General features: G+C 46.3%; 1 protein-coding gene across 1 annotated transcript in view; it reads right to left on the minus strand.

Moving 5' to 3' along the window:
• The window catches only part of LOC311225752 (vomeronasal type-2 receptor 1-like), a gene marked incomplete at both ends in the record, with an annotated part of 42,041 nt that overhangs the window by 10,455 nt on the left and 7,825 nt on the right, over positions 1-23,761 (minus strand). Inside the window, 6 exons of the mRNA XM_084311146.1 lie at positions 249-470; positions 1,189-1,394; positions 1,997-2,292; positions 3,200-3,489; positions 3,860-4,154; positions 5,279-5,456. Of these exons, the coding sequence (XP_084167272.1) occupies positions 249-470; positions 1,189-1,394; positions 1,997-2,292; positions 3,200-3,489; positions 3,860-4,154; positions 5,279-5,456 (1,487 nt within the window). The remainder of the gene's footprint in view (positions 1-248; positions 471-1,188; positions 1,395-1,996; positions 2,293-3,199; positions 3,490-3,859; positions 4,155-5,278; positions 5,457-23,761) is intronic.

Consider the following 23,761-nt stretch of genomic DNA (forward strand, 5'->3'; position numbering starts at 1 on the left):
TATGTGAATGGATGGCATTGTGCAAGGATGAAGATACCTGTTTTAACTTCAAATCTACCGAAGGGGATATTTTTATCTTTACATTTTTCAATACAAAACGTACAAACACTTAAACATGTATACAAACACTTATAAATGGGTGAATGTGAGGCTCAAGTTGTAAACCATGTTGGATGAAGGCGCCATATAAATGCAGTCCATTTAGCGAGAACAGAATAGGAGCGGCGATCGGAATCTGGTCTCCCTACCTGCGTGGCACCCGTTGCCCAGGTGAGGTTCCTGCTCATGCGGAACTCTTTGCCAGCCGGCAGAGAGGCGTCATAGTGCCCGACAGTCACGAAGTCCATGTGGCCAGTCTCACCTCTCTGCCAGTTGACAAGTTCATATGTGGCCACAGGGTCACCGTTGGCATCAAATGAGACCTGGTAGCCATTACGAGAGAAATTAACCCTCTTGAGCTGACCCAGGACCTGCGTGGATGAAACAGAGGGAGGGGTCGACGAGAGAGAGCAAAAGCAGGAAGTAAAAGTGGTTAAAATAGGTAATTTAAGTGAAATAAATGTGCAAAATAATGATTGACGTTATGTGAGTCCACAAACTCTGTCTCCCATTCATTGTCGATGGAGCAGCTCCAGACTTTATAGCTGATGACATCACAGGTTTGATTCTTACTTCTCTGGTTTCTGGCTTTGGGAGAGTGTACAGTATCTCATGTTCACGAATGTTGATTGAACTATCTGAGGCCATGGCATGTTTTATTTGAGTGGTGTTCCCCTTTCCCAGAATTATGTAAATAATGCAGCAAATGTTAAAAGAACATGCCAACATTTTGGGAAATTAGCTTATCGTCTTCTCCAGAGAGAGACAAGAAAATAGCAGTTTTTTCTCTGTGCGTTCAGTAGAAAGCTATCTGGCTGCACATTAGCCTAGCTTAGCACAATGAATGGAAGCGGACATGGCCGGTTAGCCTAGGCATTGTCCGACTACAGTAACACCTCTCCCGAAGGCTAACCGGCCATGTCCGCTTCCATTCATTGTGCTAAGCTAGGCTAACATGCAGCCAGAGAGCTTTCTACTGAACGCACAGAGAGGAAACTGGTATCTATCTTCTTGTCTCTCTCTGGAGAAGACGGCAAGCTAATTTCCCAAAATATTGGCGTGTTCCTTTAAGTATTCAGTTCCATTGACCTGCTTGGGCAGTACGCTGGTGAGTCTGTCACAGTGGGCTGTGGAGTTTCTCTCCTGACACACAAGCCTGTGGATGGCGTGTGCTATGGCGTAAACGGCCTTATACACCATGTTCGTGATTCGGAGCTGAGCTGTGTCAGTGTAGGGGCTCCAGAGGCTCTGCAGGTCTTCTGTTCCATCACACGCCCTCTCCTCAGTACCAACAGCTAAAGACACAGACAGACAGTGTTATGGTTGCTATACAAGTTATTATATTATAATTTATTATTATTATTATTATTATTATTATTATTATTATTATTATTATTATTATTATTATTATTATTATTATTATTATTATTATTATTATTATTATTATTATTATTATTATTATTATATATTTGCACAGATACTCAAAACTGTGAGCATCTGAACATGACACTGTTCATATTCTTTGCACAATACTGCATAATTGCCCAGCTCTGTTACATATTCTATTCCACTGTATTTCTATTCTAATTGAGTGTATATACACAATCCTGCACAATTGTACAGCCCTGTCCGATATTATTTAGCATTTTATTTTATTCTACTTTAATTGTCTGTTAATGTTGATGCACCAAATTTATTGTATGTGCAAGCTTACTTGGCAATAAAGACATTTCTGATTCTGATGGTAAACCTGTGGGGTTTTCTTTGCAACATCATTCACTAGGAGGAAACTCACACCCAGAGTGGCCATTATTTAGCAGTTATAAGGATTAATCAGACAGTTGCACTGTTACTGAAAGTACCACGTAGGTAATAATAATAATAATAATAATCTCACTTTTCCCCAGGCGGCAATTGAACGCACTCTCCCAGAACTCTGTGAGCAGCTGGGAGCTGCGCACTTTAGCGGGGGAGAGGTCCAGCAGGAAGTCCCTCAGCCCCGGGATGACAGACCGCTGAATGCCAAAGCCGATGGCCCCGGCACACTGGGTGAACCTCAGCAACTCCGGGTCAGTCACCCAGGCCTCGCTGCCTATCCACTGTCGAGGTGGAGCGGGATGGCGGGCCAACTCTTCCAGTAGGATCCTCAGGTCTCCAGGTGCGGTGAACGCCACCACGACCGTCGCCGTAGACCTGCGCGTAGACAGTTCAACAATAAATGATGCGTAATGGAATGAATGGAATCGTTAAAACATAATACAGTATTAGGCCTGAATACTTTAGGGCGTTGTATTGTTGGATTCAACATAATACACATAATAACCATTTAATATCTGCGTTATTTGAACACCATATTTGTATCTATTTATTACAAAAAGAGTTGCACTACATCCATACCTCATTTTTTTAATTTTGTACCTCATTGTTTGCATTTTGTACTTAATTTTGTACTTTAGGTTGTACCTTGGTTTGTATATTGTATATTTTGTATAGAGCTTGGACTTTATTCTTTTTATTTTTAGACTGTACTGTATATGAAGCACAATCTCAGGGGGCTCGTACAGAACAAAGCATTTCACTCTAATGTACATGTATAGGCTACTTTATCCTGTATGTGACAAATAAAACAAAACATGAAACTTATACTACAACTCTGTACATACATCTGATTAGCACTACATTCAGTAGTACTAATTTGTATATGTTGTACCCAGTCACCTTGGCCTTCCCCCCCACTTAATCACCACTAGACCCCTGGCCCTTCTTTGTTTTACTGTGTCCTACTTGTTTTTATTACTTTCATTGCTTTACTATGTTTTTAATCTTATATCTTGCATCATATTATTTTGTTTTTATCAACCTGCCTGTGAAGCACTTTGGTGCCAGCTGCCGCTGCCTGGAAATGCTATACAAATAAAATTTACTTGACTTGACTTGACCTGTATTGTATATTGCTGTTGCACTTTCCATTTGCACTCTGGTTGGATGCCAACCATTTTTGTTGTACTGTACATGTGCTGTAAAATGACAATACATTTGAATCTAGTCTAATCTTTAATTAGTACTTTATTATATGTGACAAATAAATCAAAACTTGAACCTGCGGATAATGTCAGCCACCCGTCGGATCCTGCTGAGCGGGTGCGTCCGATGGAAAGATTCCGAGTATTCCACGCAGATGCCCACTTTGCGCGCAGCCCTCAGAAAGGCCATCATGCCATTGTTACCGTAGTCCGAGTCGGACCGAACCGTACCTATCCAGGTCCAGCCGAAGTGCTTCACGAGTTTGGCCAGGGCGTCGGCCTGGAACTGGTCACTCGGGATGGTTCTGAAGAAGGTCGGATACTGCTGCTTGTCGCTCAGACACGCACACGTGGCGAAGTGGCTCACCTGCAAAAACAAGAGTGTGCTCAAATCAAATCAAATCAAATCAAATGTATTTGTATAGCCCGAAATCACAGCGAATTGCCTCAATGGGCTTCACAGATCAACAAATAACATCACATATCGGATATCCACAATAAAAAAACACCATAAAACAATAGAAAAAAAAATAAGAAAATCCATGCGATTGATAATCAGAATCAGAATCAGAATCAGAAAGGTCTTTAGTTTTAACATACAAGGAATTTGATTGGGTCGTTTTCGGTGCGACAGACAATAACGGACAGATGATCAAATAAAAAGGTGGAATAAAAGAAAATGGAAATAAAATAAAATGGAATAAGATCAAACAAGAGACTGGCGTGGTTTCGCCTACTTGTGGAATGTGGAAGGGCCCGATGATGCGCGACATGCTGATGGATGGCGTGGATCCAGAGTCACCGACTATAGCCGTTACCATGCCGGAATGTGAACACTTTTGACCGGTGTCGGACACCGGGTCGAGGCCGTTCGCCAACTGGAACGCCAGTTTCACAGCCATGGGAACCGACGCGCAGGAGTCGTGAATCCGGTAACCCAGTGTAACACCGGGCAACAGGTCCGAGCTGTTGTTTATCTCATCGATGGCGAACACCATTGCACGCGAGAAGCGCAGTTCCCGCGAGTCCATGCTGCATGTAGAAAGAACAGACAGGTACAGAACAGAACAGACAAGAACAGACAAGCACAGAAAGACTCAGAAGAAGCTTCTATCCCCAGGCCATCAGGTTGCCCAACGAACAATAACACTATGCAACAACCATCAAATGCACTCACAGCACACACATCCACACGCACACACACACTTTAAACAAACAACTCACTGCAGCACCCACTCTCCACACTTTAGAACACCTAAACACACTTTATATTTATTGGTAAAGGATTTGCACTACAACCCATACCTCAGTACACCTTACTGTAAATTGTACCTAAATTGTACCTCATCCCATTTCTGCTTTGCACTATATAGTATATTGTATATTAGTATATTGCATAGTATATTGTATGGTAACTCAGTTACTTCTATTCTGCATTGAACATTGTACATATGTATATACTGAACACTGTGTCTACGTACGTGACTTCTATTTTTTACTTCTATTTTTTACATGCTATACTATTTTATTTCATACTTATCGTTTTGTCTAGCACAGTCTCAGGAGCGTAACAGAAAGAAGCATTTTGTATAAAAGTATTCTCTACTTCTGTATGACAACTATTAAAGAAACTTGAAACTTATACATTCAAGTTCAACTTCAAGTTTTGTTTTATTTGTCACATATAAACTACACATTACAGTGAAATGCTTGATTCTGTATGACCCTACTGATATTGTGCTTCATACAGTAAATGACAATATACAATATACAAACCAAGTACAAAATACAAACAACAAGGTACAAAATGCAACTTTTTAAAATGCAAAATGCAAAGATTCGGTATGGATGTAGTGCAAATATTTGTGTAATAAATAGATACAAAATATGGTGTAGTGTTAAAAGTGTCTAAAGTAAGCTAGTATTAATCAATAGTTTTAACAATGAAGTTACCATACTGGGCAATCAGTTCATGGTAGATAGGCTACCAGTGTGATATCAATTCAATAACAACAATGTGGCAATGGTTGATTTTATAAAACGAGACAAGTCCTCAGAAAACATCAGCAATAACTTACACAGTTTTTATAAAATCACACACTACACAGCATATCTATACAGCCCTATACTACGCACTACTCCCTCCCCTCACTGACCTCCCTGTGCACGTTAGGGGCTCAGGCAGGCTGGTGTATCTGTGTTCCACAGTATGCATGTAGTAGTGAATGGAGAAAACACCCCCAATAACATAGTCACCATCCTTAGAGAACGCCGGCAGACGAGGGGTGCCCAGGCGCCTACACCTGAGAGGCTCACCGGCGGCAACCCCGGCCCCTGTGTCAGTTGAAGCCCCGGTAATACAGGCGAGACTCAAGTATAGCACGGCCAAACCCACAGCCAGGCTCGGACCGAGAGAGAGAGTAGAGATAATCATCCCTTAAAGTACAGCGTGCGTGGAGCTGAGGGCAGTACTCACAGGTATGACTGCCTTCTCACTGGGTTTATATACCGTCCTTCTCAGACAGACGCCTCCCTGTCACGGTGCATCGGTTTACGTTACATCATGGGGAGGCCCTATAGGCCTACCTGGTCTCTGGTCTTTGTTCTGGTAAAGCTAGATCATGTACAAGTGGTAAGCCTTATATATTAATTATAGTTTTTATTGTTTTGTTATTCTGAAGTGAAAATGAGGGCTTTCCAATGCAAATACAGATAAATAAAAAAACCGCATAAATACCTCTGTTACAAGTAGAAATGTCTTATGAATCCACTCGGTGTATCTTAATATTGTGAAAGATATCGACAGGGGCGGTTCTAGGATCTTTGAACTAGGGTGGCCAATGTTTGTCCAGAGGTGGCCGCTTTATGTCATGGATGACATTTTCTTTTGGGGGGCTTGTTGACACCCTTATATTGTTTCACACATGAAAAATACAATAAAACAAAAACGTTGCATGCATTAATATTTGACTAATAACAGGCTAAAACATAGATTAACACTTTGGTCGCCAAAAACGCCTTACCACGTCATTCCCCGCCATGCTCATTCTGCCAATGACACCGTACCACGTCTTTGAGATCAATATTTCAAAAATCTGTGATCGCAATCATATTTCTCCCCCGGAGACTTGAGATCTACTGTTGATCCCCTCTCAACTCTCCAACGGTTCAAGAGCGCCATCTGGTGGCCGATCGGCGGATCGCCCAAACCGGAAACAGGAAACGGAAGCTGGTGCTCATTCCAATTCCGTCCGATCACTCGCTAATAGTCCCAGGACTCGAGCTAGACACAATGGATAGCAATCCGTTACCAATAACTCGATAAACAACATGATTTGGACGTATATACTATTATACAACCTGGAGATGGATCGCATATTTCTACATCCCATAATAGGAATATTTCTGCTCCACGCTCATCGCCCAACGCTACGAGGAAGCTACGGTGAGATTCAGTGTTTTTTTTAACGTGTTCGATATAAACTGCTCTGATGATCATATCACCCACACTAGATGAATCATCTAACGTTGGCCACGGAATTATAAACGACCCCCCCCCCATCCGGTCAACATCAGATGATAAGTAGTAACTTCTAGAAGCACGTCCATTTGACATTTTTTATCTCGCGCAGATTGCTATCAAACTGTATTTGATCATCAATATAATGCATTTAGGGCTATAAATCACATTCTGGAGAATGCTGCAGAAAACGATAAAAACATACTTATACTTTAGACCGTATTTTAGTGTGAATATGTGAATGAAAAAGTATAACGTTGCTACACCCTGAACAATAGATACTTGATGTTGAATGGGCCATAGTAATGTCAATTTAGCAATACAATTTAAAAAGTTATAGCCCTGCAAAGAAGGGGAACCTCTCCATAGACAAATAGAGCTGGCGTGGGATGGTTTATTATGAATATAAGCCTGGCGACCAAAGTGTTAAGAGGCCTTACACATTACTATTGATGGTCAGTCTCACTCCTATTTTGCAGAACCTTTACAGTGTAAGTATGTAGCTACTCCCGAACTACGCATGCGCAGATTGCCCACGGAGTCTGGGTTCATCAATCTGCGCATGCGTATTTCGGGAGTAGGTACGAAAAAGCGACTATAGCTCGTCCGAGAAAGTGCAGATCAACTTGGGATTGGTCTCTCCCTGTTCAGGAGACTCAGGCGTATAAAAGTCCATTGGATCAAGTCTCCAGCACCCCCACAGTCGTACCTACCATCACTTAACTTTTTCTCTGCCAACAACGATTACATTCGTTATTGGCCGCCAATCGTTGAACGCCAACAACGAGTATACTCGTTATTTGATCGTTATTTCTTTTATTAGCTATTTCCATTCATTATCCATCCAGCAAGCCTGGTGTTATCATAGGGAATGAGTCTGAGATCGCAAAAGTCCAATACAGATGGGGTGCGGCCGGTATTGCACTTCCTTTGAAACCCTCTGTATTGGGCTGTGCGTCGATTATATTGGTCCGGGTGGACTTTTCTAATAACGTGAACCTAGGGCTTCACCCGATCGCATTGAATCATTTTCGGGACCCCCGATTCATTATGCTGTGGTTGTTACGATGGGGTTGCTAAATGAAGGTGAGAACAGAGTTTGCAGAGAGGGAATGGAGGCAGAGACGAGGAGTGAAGCTTGAAAAATGGATGTTTACTTGAGATCCAAAGCAATACAAACAAAATACTAGAACTACTTACAAAACACTTCTCCATACAAAACAACAAAGCAAGGAAGACAACAGGAGACACGACAGGCAGGGGAACACCGAGGACTTGGAGGAATGAGGGTAGCAAGGAGGGTACATGAGACAATGACGCCACAAGGAAGTCAGTAACAAGCAGGTCTTAAATACTACCACTGATGTAATGAATAACAGCTGGCAAATGCCAGGCAATAATACAAAAAGGCAAAATCTGATAAACACACTAGGAATACACCAAACTAGACACAGAAGACATAATCACACATAACAACCAGACAGGGAGAAAACATCACACACAGACAGGGATGGCCCAAGATAACAAATAATTAGATATTAATTCTATCACTTGGAACCAAAACAAGATGGCCGCCTGTACCATCAGGTTAGTCTGGCCACTAGAGGGAGGCAGGGAACCAATGTCAGGAGGTAGGGGACCAATGTCAGCAGGTAGGGTTCACATCATATCTGTAGTGTTCTCTCTCCCAGGTCTGACCTGACCTGGGAGTGTGACAGTGGTGGGTTATGTTGTGGGCCAAATGGACATACGATCTACCAGATGGCACTCAAATAATTGGAATATTCTTTTTGGAATCCCACCGGCCACAGGTAAGAGCAATTTAATGTCAATTTCAGCTTGATTGTGCCTTGTTTTCATAGCTATCGCCCTGATCAGCATATGTTGTTGTACTAACGAATGCCGTTATTGACAATCAATTAATCAGAAACACCCCCCCCCCCCTTCATGCATTCATGATGGAACATAATACCGATCATATGCATTTGAATTTTTAACTGTAGCGTGTGTAGGGACAAAATGCCAATGGATTTAATATAATACACGTCGCAGGCTATTACTAGCCTCCCAGGAATTACACTAAACCGCTCTAAAACCATACTTATATTCACCACGGTATAAAACGGGAATGTATGGATGGAAAAATCATCCATCACATCTTGGACGATAGATACTCGATGTCAAATGGGCCATAGTATTGCATCCATAGCTATAATATAGAATATAGTTATAGGCCTGCAAACAAGGTGACCGACTCCATTGGTTTAATGCGTGGCAGCACATAGCCATATCCAGGAAAGGGCTTGGCAGAGAATGAGTTAATGTCAAGGCTCTCATCCACATTGATACATTTTCTCCCCCCGCTCTCTCCTCCATGAGCTCAATGTAATGCGGAAGTGCAGTGGTCTATCCCTACACTGGCTCCTGGTAAAACAAAGAATTAATTTCAAGATCCTCATGTTCACATACAAAGCCCTAAACGGTCTCACCCCAGCTTACATAAAGGAACTCCTGGTCCAATCAGCCAGTTCCAGAGCCCTCAGATCAAACAGTCAAATCTGCCATAAAGTCCCACACTCAAGAATGGTGACGAAGGGATACCGGGCATTCGCAGTCGCAGCGACGAAACTCTGGAACAAGCTCCCACTAAACATAAAATCTGCAAGCACTCTACAGACTTTTAAGGCCATGCTCAAAACCCAACCTTTCGCCATAAAAAACCCATGAGCTAGTTTTGTGTTCTAGTATGTCTGGTGTATTATGTCCGTCCGTTCTCTGTCTGCTTGGTTGGCCTGCATGTATTTCTTCTGTTTTCGTATTGTTCCCGTCTTTTTTTTTGATCCACTTTTTCTCCCATTTTCTATATTTTCTCATATCCCAATTTCGTATCATCCAATTCAACCCTCCCCTGTCACAAACACTGTTTCTTGCCTCCCACAAGCCGACTGCAATGTGGACTAAGTCATACATAGCACAAGTCCCCTCCGGTACTTGAGGTAACAGCAGTCGCATCTTTTCACCTGCGCAGCTCGATCTCTCAGTGGCGAGGAGTAACGCGTGGGAGGCTCACGCTGCCCCCGACACTTCCTGATTCTACTGCGCAGGCGCACCAACCGACCTGTAGGAGTCGCTGTCCACAACGCCCGATCCCCACCCATCAGTTTCCCACCCCCTAATACGGCCAATGTGTATTAGTACGGACGACCAGCTAAACTGAAAGCAAATGTGGAGCGCTGGGCTCGAACAGGCGAGCCCAGCATCTCCAGATTTCGTGGCGAGCGCCTTGTCCACTACGCCACGTATTAGCCTTGTATTGTTCCCGTCTTTATGTTTTTCCCCCAGGCTGCGCCCCGGGCCGATGTAACTATTGGTTGAGGGGCGCAATATAAATAAATGTATCATATCATATCATCAAACGATGACATGAGTTTGCACAGAGGACATGTAAATAATACAGTATCTGGTCGCAGGGACAGAGAGAAGGGTGCCCACGAAGGAGGACAGCCATGGTGTTTTCTGTAGACACACACCTGTTCTCATGCCTGTGTTTGATCTCTCTGTTGCTCTCTTCCTCCTCCTACCCCGTTAGCAAGATCGAAAGGCCTCTCCTCTGTCCTGATTCTCTTGGACCTGTCGGTAGCCTTCGACACGGTCAATCATCAGATCAGGAATGGGAGTTGTAGGCTCTGTGCTGGCATGGCTGTCATCCTACCTCAACGACCACTCCTACCAATTATCATGGAGAGGGACCCTGTCGCCTCTTCAGACGGGTTGTCCCCCAGGGCTCGGTCCTTGGATCCCTCATCTTCTCCCTCTACACCAAATCTCTTATCACGTCTCATGCCTTGTCGTTTCACTGCTATGCCGATGATACTCAACTCTTGGTCACTCAAGTACTCGGAGACTCAGCTGTGGCTCTGAGAAATTAAATAGCCTCTATTTTATAAATACAAGCTATTCAATGCGGTTATTATTCAAATAGTGCCTTTGGAGGAGTCACAAACAGTCAGAAGGAGCGCAGACTCGCTCAGTGAAGTACTTTGACGCAGAACAGGTGAATCCATTATTTACATTAATTTATATATACTAAATACCAAACCAAAAAGATTATCTATAAAGACTAAACCCATTGTAATAACTAAATGAGATTTCGTTTGGCGAATCAGTAACATACGGTTATTCTATAACCATAGTTATATGAGTATAGCGAGCGCTCTGCTCGTAGTGGAACTGTCCCTTTATCCAGTCTAATAATGAATACTTTTCTCCACATGCACACACCCATCCGCCTGGCCACACCCACATCCGCTCCTCTACTACTTACCTTCACACAGAAGGACCCGCGACCACTCAGGCGTGCATCCCACATGCCACCAGGCAACGGACGGGAAGCAAAACACCTTTGTCACAGCCACCAACATCACAGGGTCGAAGGTCAAGAACCCAACCCCGTGGAAAGGCCGTAGCAGCGGAGCGCGGAGGAGGACCCAGCCCCAGGAACAACCTGAGGGCCCGGTGAGGTCAATGATGCCGTAGCATCGGGACCCCACCAGACAGTCACTGGTGACACCACCCCCCACATCGCCAGCGTATCGGACAAGGCCCAAACCAAGAGCAGGCCCTTCCCCCCTTTGGCACGCCGCCCTGAAGCACTCCACAAGAGGCTACACCCCCACAACACTGTGGGGCCAGTCGAAGCGCCGGGGAGACAACCCCCAAAGAGGTTGATCCCTCAATCCAGGCAACAGGCCCCAAGAGCATAACTCGACCTGTGCCCGGAGTACTGCGGACTAGACAGGCGCCTAAGCGGTCTACTGTGAGAACATTCCCCCGGCGGAAGGGGCATTCGGTATGCTGTGCACCATGTCGCAACCTCCACAAACCCGACCCTTCACTGTCTGTCGATATACGCCGCTGACGTCATATTGTCCGTCCTGATCAAACACCGTTTGAGGACCAGAAGGACCGCCTTCAATACCAACACATTGAACGTAGCGCAGACCGGGCAGCATGGTCTTGCCAGCTGCCCCCTACTGCGTTGGCCTGACGCGTCCCCAGTGAGGGAGGCGTCTGTGAAAACCGTGACAGCCTACTGCCCATGGGGACCCCCCTGGTGAGGGCCCCAGGCCCTCCCCAGAGGGCGAGGTCCCCCAGTACTGACACGGGCACTGACACTTGCCTCTCACCGGGTCTATTTCCATACTGGAAAAACCACCTCTGTATCCTCCTCATGAGGTGAAGAGGAGGCCAAGAGGGACCACGGAATGAGCAGATGCCATCATACCGAGCAGGCGTATCACGGACAGCGCCGTAACCGTCCTAGGACGGAACCTCCCGAGCGTGTCGATAACATGCTCTGAGAGGGATGCCCATAGTACTCCACTCGTTGACTGGGAAGAGGAGTACTCTACTTCCAGTCTACAGCAAACCCCAGGCTGGTGAGGAATTCCACCACCTGCCTGGTATGAGACCTGACGATCCACCTTGACCGCCAAGGACCAGAACGTCGTCAGGGCAGAATACACTTCGTAACCCCTGACGACGCAGAGGCCCCAGTGCGGCCTCCACGCACTTGGTGAAGATGCGGGGAGCCAGAGAAAAACCGAACGGCAGCCTCTGGTACTCATACGCTAAACCCTGCAAAGGAAGCGTAGGTAAGCCCTAGGATGGAAGATCGGGGATGCGAATACGCATCCTACAGGTCTATGGAGGAGAACCAGGCCCCCACCTGACAGTGTTCAACAGGTAGGAGATGGTCCAAAATGCTGAACCTTCCCATGGGACAGGTCCAGCATGGGTCTGACCCCCCCCCCTCCCGATTTATCGGGCACCAGAGAATACTGGGAGGAAAAAGCCAGGACGATGGCTTGCTTCGCCCACAGAGATTGGATCTCGTTGACCAGAGCTGTCACTGCTGGTGACCCTGACAATAGGGTCTGTACCAAACCCGAAAACGGGTGGGGTTGTGTAAATACAAGTCCCCGCCTCAGCGTTCTCTCCATCCACCTCGACATATGGTACTGCTGTAGCCATATGTGATGATACTCCCAAACGCACCCGCCGCCATTTGGCGCAGGTCCGCTAGGAACTGTAGATAGGCGGCCCGGTCCCACCCGCTGTGCGTAGCCAACCCTGGACCCGTGCCGGCAGGGCGTTCCGTGGAGTCGGGACATCGGACCCTGACACTACCGACGAGGCAATCGCACCCAAGGGGGGACCCCGACAGAAAGGGCCGGTTTGATACGGGGGAAGCTGACATCATACTAAGTGACAAAAGCTCCCCCACTGAACACCCCTCAGAACATGCTGAGGAGTTGTTCTGCAGCTGGATATACAAGGTGTGAGGCCCCCATGGGTTCCTACACACCGTAGCCCTGCAGTGATATTACTACCACCCAAATCACGCGCGCCTGCGAGACCACTGCCAATCTTTCAGGAGTGGGAGACACCAACGTGATACCCGGCCTGGCGAAGGCGAGGTTGGGGAAGCCTGCACTGTTTGCCTCAAAAAAGGTCTCGAGCCACCCTGCTGACAACACTTGTAGTTGACAGACGTAACACCAGGCTCAACCAAACACAGCTTATAGTGTGGGAGCCACTTGACAGCACAACATTCTCATGGACAGACCCAGGCTCAGCCATCAACTGGGTGTCAGCCCTAGGGTTGCCACCTTTGACCAGTAGAAATAAGGGACACCTATCATCGAGCGTTCGCGTAGTGCGCGCGAGAAAGGTTTTTGGGCGGTTTTGGGACGTTTTTTGGGCGAAAATGGCCGGATTTTGTCACTTTTTTTTTTTTTCTTTTTTTTTTACTTTATTTCGGTTTTAGGGTTAGAGTTAGGGTTATGTTATTTAATTATTTTGTGGAGCCAGCCCCCCAAACTCCTGAAATGCATAGAAATCTATGAAATCTAAATAAAACAATCTATGACATTTATATTAAAAAGAGCTAGCCCCCCAAACCCCTAAAATACATAGAAATCTATGCATTTTGGAACAGTTACTATATATAGTCAAGAAAGCATTTAGTCATACTTAAAGTTTAAAGTGCTTTATTTGCATTTACCATTGTTTAAATAAATTGGCTGAACTATAGCCTCAACTTGAGCATAATACTGTATGCATATAAAGTGCTGTAAAAACAAAGCCTGGGAACACTTTTACTGAAAGAGGACAATTTATATTACGATGAAACACTTGTGTGACCCAAATGAAAAGATTAATAAAAAATGTATTGCAAAGAAGAGTAGGCTCCGGGATGCCAGGGCAGGTAAATAGAAATACTGACATCTAGTTAAAAACACAACCAGATAAATAAGATGTAATATCCCATACCGAATCAATCTCAGGAGATGTTTCAGTCATGAAGAACCGTGAAACCTGTGCTTGTGTCCTTTGCGTTCTGATATTTCGGGAATGTTGTTCTCCTCCTGATGCATGCTGTCTGATGCGCCACAGAAAACACACGCCTACCTACATACTTTGCAGTTTGCTTTGTAAACATCTCCACTGACTACCACGCCAGAGGTTTGCCTCGTCCCACTCAGGTCTGTACTTCTGGAGGCGTTTTGTCTTTTTAGGATGCGGTGGAGTAGTGTCTGCTGTAGACAATCATTTCAAAGCGACTTTGAAAATAAATCACGCAGCGGCACAGAACTCTTCCTAGCAACGTGAAAGCGCTAATTCTCATTGGTCGGTGAGCTGCTGAGCGCACTCCCACCATACCCGAGTTGCCATGTCTGTTTATTTTCCGCAACTTTTGGACACACTTTTGCTTGTTTTTGTAGGTCGGCTGGCTCATTTCTCTCACTAAACTGGCAACCTTAAAATACGGGACAAAGGGCGTCCCGCATCAGTTCAATACGGAACACTTTAGTTTCCAATTACGGGACGATTCCGTATTTTAAGGGACGGGTGGCAACCCTAGTTAGCCCCTGTCCCTATGAGAAGCGAAACGTGGGGCCGCATGCGCTTCATTGAAGGCCTGCGGCCCGCAGCCAAAGGAAAACAAATCAGAGCCCCTTTTCCGCTGGTGTTGGGGGAGAGAGTGATCGGAGAGCGGGCTGCACACGGCAGGACGGCGACGGTTTCTCAGGCCGTGCTCATCCAATGTGGCCGATCCCTCGGCCGCCAAGGCTGTCGGACTTGCTCCTTTCTTATTCTTTGACACCTGTTGACTTAACGCCCAGGGTACCTCCGGCGGGGGAAACATGGCCGCCGGTTGAGGGCCTCGCCACAGCCGCCGGTTGAGGGCCTCGCCACAGCCGCTGGCGAGGTCGTGCTCTCACCTCTGGCTGCACGGCGTGATGCGGTATGGGGCCTAGGTCCAATACCGCCCGCGCTCCAGCGGAAGACCAAAGATCCTCTGCGGAGAGGGGAGCCCTGAGGAGGGAAAAATTATTTTTAACTTCTCACCCCCTCAAAGGGAGACCAATCCAACCAAGATGTCTGTAAACAAGCGTTGACAGCATCCTAGCCCTCCCTGCGGTTATAGCTTGCAGCTAGGTCAAAGCTAATAATGTCAACAACCTCGCGCGATGTTTCGACGTCGGCTGGCCCTCATGGCCCCGCCACCAGACACCATTTTTGACAGAAAAAAACAGCAATGCGAACAAAGTTACTAACCGCTGCTAATTCTATACCGTGGCGGTACAGCCTTAACAGCCCACCAGCCATCCGCCGGGCCGACCCACCTCATGGCGTCGGCCGGGCGGGGCACTGTTTCAACATGCCAGAGGCAAAGGACTGATGCCACCTGCTTCATAAACACGGAGCACCAGTGGTGGTTGCAACCAGCAACCTCCACTGTGGTGTGCACCCATGAAGGGGTTAATGAATAAATTAACTAAAAACACCACCAATACACTGTAGAATGGGCTAGCCCATACACACAACGTTAAGGGGAGGCGGACCAGAGAAAACCAGTCCCGCATACCATTCATAATATTCACAAAAAGCACACCAGCCCTAGACCTCAGCCCATTCACCCATGAAAAAGGTAAACAAATCCCCGCAATACTCCCAACAGTAGACACCGATTGACCGTCAGCATGAATGGTTAGCACTTTGATTGCCTAAGGTTAAATTCATGATATACCATCCGTTGCCAGCTCTATTTAACATGGAGAAGTTCACCTTCTTTGCAGGGCTATAACCTTTTAAATTCTATTGCTAGATTGCCATTATTAGGGCCCATTCAAGGTCCTATATGTATTGTTCATGGTGTAGCAACGTTAAACTTTTTCATTCACATATTCATACTAAAATATGGTCTAAAGTATAAGTATGTTTTCATCTCTTTCTGCAGCTTTCTCCAGAACGTGATTTATAGCCCCAAATGCATTATATTGATGATGAAATACAGTTTGGTAGGAATCTGTGCGAGATCAAACATTTCAATTGGACGTACTTCTAGAATTTACTACACGTCATCTGATGTTGACCGGATGGGCGAGGGGGCGTTTATAATTCCGTGGGCAACGTTATACCATTCATCTAATGTGGGTCATATGTTCATCATAGCAGTTAGTAAAGAACACGTTAGAATATAACGCTAAAACTCACCCCAGTCTCCTCGGGCCGTTGGGCGATCAGCGTGGAGTAGACAGTTTTCAATTATCGGATGTCGAAATACCGGATCTATTTCCAGGTTGTATAATATAGTATATACGTCCAAATCATGTTGTTTTTTCAAGTTATTTCCACCGATCGATGTTCACTGTGTGAAGACTGAGTCTCTCTAACATTAGCGAGTGCCCGGACCACATATGGAGTGAGTCCTGCCGGGTTAAAGGTTGACATCCGGTTTTTCGATCTGCCGATCGGCCACCAGATGGCGCTCTTGAACCGCTAGAGGATTGAGAGGAGATCCGAACTGTGTGTCAAGGCTGCAGAGGGGAAATATAATTCCGATCACAGATTTTTGAAATATTGATATCAAAGACGAGTTCCGGCGTCCTCGGCAACTTGAGCATGGCGGGGAATGACGAGTTCCGGTGTTTTCGGCAGTTAAAGTGTTAAGAGGAGGGAAGACCTTTTAAAAAGACATCCCTCAGCGGGGAATCAAAATAGAAACAGTAACCCAGCAAATAGCATAGCGTTAGCCGCGCGCTCCAGGATAACCGGGAAAACAACAACGTTTACCCAGATATCCTGCCCCTAGCGCCAATACACAACTCGGTTGTCTCCCGGGATAACTCGAGCAGCATAACCAACGCCAGCATTGTTATGCCTAGTGGCGCAGATCCTACCTGGACGCGAGTTAGCCCGATAGCTACACATCGCGTGATGTCCCTCTGTCTGCTGTCAACAAGACGAGGAAACCCCAGTACAGGCCCGACACGGAGATGCATCGAGATGCATCCAGCTGCAGGACCGCAGAACCCATACGAGCGCCGTTGGAACATGCCGAGAAGATTCCAGGGGCTGGCAAATCTCCGGCATTGTTCAATTTCTCTTTACACTTCATAAACGCTAGTTACACAGGGTGCATTGCAACCGCCATGATGGAAAACGAAAAAGAGGAAGGGCGAGTATGACCTAGCCTGGTGACTTATAGGGAGGTCACTGGGGCGGGGCCTGGTCAAGTGCAAGGGTGTTTTGTTTTCGTTCATGTAGTACAGTAGGTACAGGAGATGAGGTATATCTCAATATGGCAAAGAGCGGGATGCAATGCCAGTACGAGTATATAACTGCGTCTGCATTTGATCTCGTCTTGTCGATGTAAAATGAATTAGGTATATTGTTAGTAAGTTAGCCATGTAATAAGCGGGATAATGTATAGCTATACTCGATCATTGTCGCAAAATAATTGACCTTCACTGACGTTTAAAACACCTCGGCGAGGCGCCTCTGTATTTTAAACTCTGTGTCGGTCAATTATTTTGCGACAATGACCTTGTAGCAAACATATCTTACATATCTCTTGTTGTGGAATTAACACAACATTATGCATACTTTTGACAATAAATAAAATCAGAATTTGTTCTTACTTGCTTGCCTGGGTAAATAAAGGTTATAGAAATGTAAAAAAAATTTTTTTTAAACCGATACAGATATTTTTCGATATCACATTTTAATGTCAATATCGGCAGATAATATCGGTAGGCCGTTAATATCGGACATCCCTAATTTGAACTGTTATTAGTGAAATATAAGATTATAGAAATCTCAGGGCATTGAGTCGGAAACCGGCGCATATTGACAGGAGGAAGTGGAGCAACCAAAAGTGAGTGTAGTCTTTTGAAGGAAGCTCAGTGTCATGGTTTTTGCCTTATTTCACCTTTCAGTGAGGGACAGCTGTCTATTTTTGCTTTATTTCACCTCTCTGTGAGGGATAGCTGTCAATCCCTGTTCCCTGTGGTTAATTGCCTCATGGGTCGGCAGGTGTGTGGGCTTGATTGCACCTGATGCAGTGCAGCTGTGCCTATGGCCATGTGGAGTCTATTTAAGTTTGGAGATTGCAGTGTCAACTGCTTTTTCATTTCCTAGTGTTGGCTATCCTTTTGGTCATGCTCATTATATTGAAGTGTAGTCTGATCTCTGATTCAGAATTGAGCTTTATGGTAGTCATTCTTATTTTAGGCTACTCACGTGATTCTACACATAAACTCCCTTAGTGGAGGTTTATTGTTTAACTTTTTCCAATATAAACTCCTTTATTAGGAGGTGTCCTTGTGGCTTTTTTACTTTTATACTATACCTCTTTATTGAGAGTAGTCCTGTTTTTTGGGACTTGATTTATTTTATTAATTACTCACTTTGAGATTTCCACCTGTAAAGGTTGTTTTCTGTTGTTTAATTTTTCCCCTCTCCTAACATATCTGTGTAAGCAGTCTAGTGGTTGTCCGTTTCATGGATAACTTTAAGAGTCCCTGTTATCTGCTCATGACCCACACACACACACACACACACAGCCCTCACAGAATGAAAAAGCCATGACTGGGTCAGCAGATAACACAGGTCTTGAACAAGCACTAGCTGCGCAGTGTGCCAGCGTCAAGGATTGCTTTCACATGAGGAAGCTATCGTACAATTACAACAACAACAAGCTCTCATGGTGCAACAACAGCATGGGGAGATGTACGAAGGATTGCACAAGATGGATAGTTCCATGCGTGATTTGGCTGACCGCATAGCCAATGCACAATTACCTCCCCCTCACCAGAGCCCTGCACCTAATGTCTCTCAAGCACTACTCACAGGCCCCCGGTTATTACCCTGTGAGGCTAAAGTCCAGCTCCCCTCACGCTTTAATGGGTCAGGTAAATGCCGTGGTTTTCTGGCACAATGCCAAATAGTGTACAGAGCCCAGCCTTCTCGTTTTCAGTCTGAGGATTCACGTGTTGCCCTAATTCTATCCCGGTTGGAGGGACCTGCCCTTGATTGGGCTGTTCCACTCATACGGGCTCAGACTCCAGTTTTAAACGACTCACAGGGACTCATGAACAAGATGGAGATCGTTTTTGATCATGAACTCTACGATAAAGAGGTCGCCATGAAGCTGACGCGCATGCGCCAGGGCGCCAGTAGTGTAGCTGAGTTTTCCATCGCTTTCAGGACACTGGCTGGGGCTACAGGCTGGCCTAAGGGACCACTCATCACTTTGTTCACCAACGCGTTATCTGATCAGGTTAAAGATGCTTTGGCGGTTGTGGGATCTCCAGACAATTTTGACACACTGGTCACTACCGCCATATGCGTTGATAACGGATCAGAGACCGTGACCGTGAGAGGCGGGGCCAACGTTTGTGTCCCGCTGGAGGAAGTTTCATCCTTTCCTCCACAACCTTCAGTGGCCAGCTCGTCTGAACCTATGCAGGTGGACAGCACTTCTGTGCGTGACACCAGGCAGACTGGTTCTCATGTGGACTGGTGCCGGTACTGCAGGAGAAAAGGTCACATGAGGGTGGAGTGTCCGAAACTGTGCTAGTGGGCAGAGAGACACTAGTGAGACATCACATCACCCCTGTTAAGGTTGACGCCTTTTTAGACTCAGGGGCAGTGGACAGTTTCATCGAGTCCAGATGGGCTGAGGACTCTACAATACCTGTACATTCCCTCCATAAGCCCTGTAGTGTCACAGCGCTTGATGGACGGCCATTGGGTACAGGCAGTGTCACCAAAAGAACCAATTATTTATCTATGCGGGTTGCTTATGGGAACCATTCTGAGCGCATTCGATTCTTTTTGGTGGATTCCCCCACGTATCCCATTGTGCTGGGTCATTCTTGGCTTAGTAAACACAAGCCACAGATAAATTGGGGTGAGGAGAGGGACACTGTCATGCAGTGGGGCTCCCAATGCCGTCACCGTTGTTTCCAAATTCCTCCGTCACCCACGAGTTATGATCAGTTTAGTGAGAGCGGTTGTGATCCTGTTGAAGCAGTGGGCGGTCTTGGTTTCCAGAGCCCACTCTCTCAACCATTGCACTCCCAGCCATCTGTCGATCAGGATGGGAGTTTGGAATGGGATCCACAGTTTGATTGGGACTCCCTCGGTGAGGAGGTTCTGGCGGAGGACAGTTTAGACAGTTTAGAGGCTCTGTGTGAGGACTTCTCCTCGCTTACTTGTACAGCTGACCCCCTCATGGAGAGCACCAACATAATGTGCGGGCATCCATTTTTACCAAACTTGATCTCCGCAATGCCTACAATCTGGTGCGCATACGCCAAGGGGATGAGTGGAAGACCGCATTCAACACTCATAATGGTCACTACGAATGCCCCTTCAGTTTTTCAGGCGTTAATCAATGACGTGCTCAGGGAGATGTTGGAAAGGTTTGTTTTCGTCTACTTAGATGACATTCTGATATTCTCCAAGTCCATTTCTGACCATGTCAAACATGTCAGGCAGGTCTTGAGGTGCCTTTTGGATGCACAGTTGTTTGTGAAGGCTGAGAAGTGTGCCTTCCATGTCCGCTCTGTGTCCTTTCTGGGATTCATTGTATCTGAGGGGAGGATTCAAATGGACCCCAAGAAGGTGTCAGCAGTGACAGACTAGCCTACACCCGTCTCGGTCAAGCAGGTGCAACGATTCCTAGGATTTGCAAACTTCTACCGTCGTTTTATTCATAATTTCAGTTCAGTGGTAGCACCTATCACCGCACTCACCAGGAAGACGGCACCTTCCCATTTCCAGTGGACTCCCAAGGCTGAGGCAGCGTTCATTGAGCTTAGGAGAAGGTTCAGTTCTGAGCCTATCCTCATTACTCCTAACCCATCCCTGCCATTTATCGTCGAGGTGGATGCTTCTGAGCTTGGAGTCGGAGCTATTCTGTCTCAATGCTCATCGTCCGACGGTAAGGTACACCCATGTGCGTACTATTCACGTGGGCTCTCGCCGGCTGAAAGAAACTATGATGTTGGGGACAGAGAGCTGTTGGCAGTCAAGTTGGCATTGGAGGAGTGGCGCCATTGGCTAGAGGGAGCTGAACACCCATTCACAGTCTGGACAGACCATAAAAATTTGGAATATATCCAGGGTGCTCAGAGGAGAAACTCGCGACAGGCCACTGTTTTTCTTTCGGTTGAATTTCCTCCTGACGTACCGTCCCGGGTCTAAAAATATCAAGCCGGATGCTCTTTCCCGGTTATATGATGGATCAGAAGAGGACCGTCCTCCTGAGCCCATTGTTCCTGCAGGACAGATCCTAGCTCCTGTGACATGGAGCATTGACTCTGCTGTGCGGAGGGCACAACGTTTGGAACCAGATCCGGGTGGGGTGCCCCCGGGTCGGTTATTTGTACCAAACAGCATTCATTCTCTGGTGTTTAAGTGGGGCCACTCCTCTCGGCTGACAGGACATCCCGGAGTGCACAGAACTCGTGACTTCTTGGCCAGAAGGTTCTGGTGGCCTGGTATGATGAAGGACATTCGGGAATTTGTGGCAGCCTGCCCAGTTTGTGCACGGAACAAAGTTTCTCAACAGTCACCACCAGGGCTGCTTCATCCTTTGCCCATTCCTAGTCGTCCGTGGAGCCACATCACCATGGATTTTGTCACTGGTCTGCCACTGGTCTGCCTCCTTCTGATGGTCACAGTGTCATCATGGTGGTGGTGGATAGGTTCTCCAAAGCAGCTCACTTCATTCCGCTGGTCAAGCTGCCATCTGCTCAGGAGACCGCTCAACTGGTGGTTGACCATGTCTTCCGAATTCATGGCATCTGCCAGGACGTGGTGTCGGACCGTGGACCCCAGTTTACTGCTCGGTTTTGGAAGGCATTCTGTGCTATACTGGGTGCGACGGTTAGCCTGTCATCAGGGTTCCACCCGGAGAGCAATGGGCAAACAGAGCGCACCAACCAGTCTATGGAGAGTATGCTTCGCTGCTTGGCCTCCTCCAATCCGACCACTTGGAGTCACCAACTGGCATGGGCAGAATATGCACATAATTCATTGTGCAATGCATCCACTGGTCTCTCCCCATTTGAGGTTCAGTTTGGGTATCAGCCTCCACTGTTTCCTGAACAGGAGAGGGACGTGGGGGTGCCATCTGCCGAGGCGTTTATCCATTGGTCTCGGGCAACATGGAAGAGGGTGCGTTCGGCTCTTGTGCGTGCTGCGGCCCGGCACAAGTGGTCGGCGGATGTACACCGTCGCCCTGCGCCTTCCTACCGTGTGGGCCAACAGGTGTGGCTTTCCACACGCGACCTTCCATTATGGGTGGAGTCGCGCAAACTCGCTCCCCGTTTTGTGGGCCCTTTCACTATTGTTCGCAAGATAAACCCAGTCACGATGCGTCTTCGGTTACCCTCGTCGATGAGGGTACACCCTACATTTCACGTATCCAGCCTTAAGCCGGTTCGGAGGAGCAGGTTGGTTCCTGCAGAGAGACCTCCACCTCCCCCTCGATTCGTTGATGGCTAACCTGTGTATACTGTACGGCGTATCCTGTCCAGTAGGCGGGTTGGTAGGGGTATACAGTACCTGGTGGACTGGCAGGGTTATGGGCCAGAGGAGCGCACGTGGGTTCCGGCCAGGGACATCTTGGACCCTGAGCTTGTTTGGGAGTTTCGAAGACGTGTCTCAGAGGGTCCGTCTGGAGCCGCCCCCTAGAGGGGGGGTCCTGTCATGGTTTTTGCCTTATTTCACCTTTCTGTGAGGGACAGCTGTCTATTTTTGCTTTATTTCACCTCTCTGTGAGGGATAGCTGTCAATCCCTGTTCCCTGTGGTTAATTGCCTCATGGGTCGGCAGGTGTGTGGGCTTGATTGCACCTGATGCAGTGCAGCTGTGCCTATGGCCATGTGGAGTCTATTTACGTTTGGAGATCGCAGTGTGTCAACTGCTTTTTCATTTCCTAGTGTTGGCTGTCCTTTTGGTCATGCTCATTATATTGAAGTGTAGTCTGATCTCTGATTCAGAATTGAGCTTTATGGTAGTCACTTATTTTAGGCTACTCATGTGATTCTACACATAAACTCCCTTAGTGGAGGTTTATTGTTTAACTTTTTCCAATATAAACTCCTTTATTAGGAGGTGTCCTTGTGGCTTATTTACTTTTATACTATACCTCTTTATTGAGAGTAGTCCTGTTTTTTGGGACTTGATTTATTTTCTTAATTACTCACTTTGAGATTTCCACCTGTAAAGGTTGTTTTCGGTAAAATTTTTCCCCTCTCCTAAAATATCTGCGTAAGCAGTCTAGTGGTTGTCCGTTTCACGGATAACTTTAAGAGTCCCTGTTATCTGCTCATGACCCACACACACACACAGCCCTCACACTCAGGGCTTTCAAATTTCGAAAAACTACCCTACCCAGCTCATGCCAGCCCCTGTCAATCATCTGACTTCTGGATTGACTTTTCTATTTCTCTTATTTTTTGGGATTATCTCCCACAAACCTGAACGTTATTGCCATAAATCAGAACGCAGTTAGTTTATCTACCTTTCTGTGAACGTCTAGCAAAAACTGTGTTGCAATATGGTGAAAAATGGTGGAGAAATGTACATTATACATTATAAAAACATTATTTAATTATAAAAAAGATGGCAGAATTCAGTACTGTATCTACAAAACCTTCTGTTTAATCATCTTCCCTTTATTCATTTGCTTAGATTTTTCAGGTCTGGTAAATTGTAGCATGGTGTTATTCACAGTAAATAGAAATTATATTCTC

This window comes from Notolepis coatsorum (genome assembly GCF_963971535.1).
Source record: "Notolepis coatsorum genome assembly, chromosome: 1".
In the NCBI taxonomy this organism is placed as follows: domain Eukaryota; kingdom Metazoa; phylum Chordata; class Actinopteri; order Aulopiformes; family Paralepididae; genus Notolepis; species Notolepis coatsorum.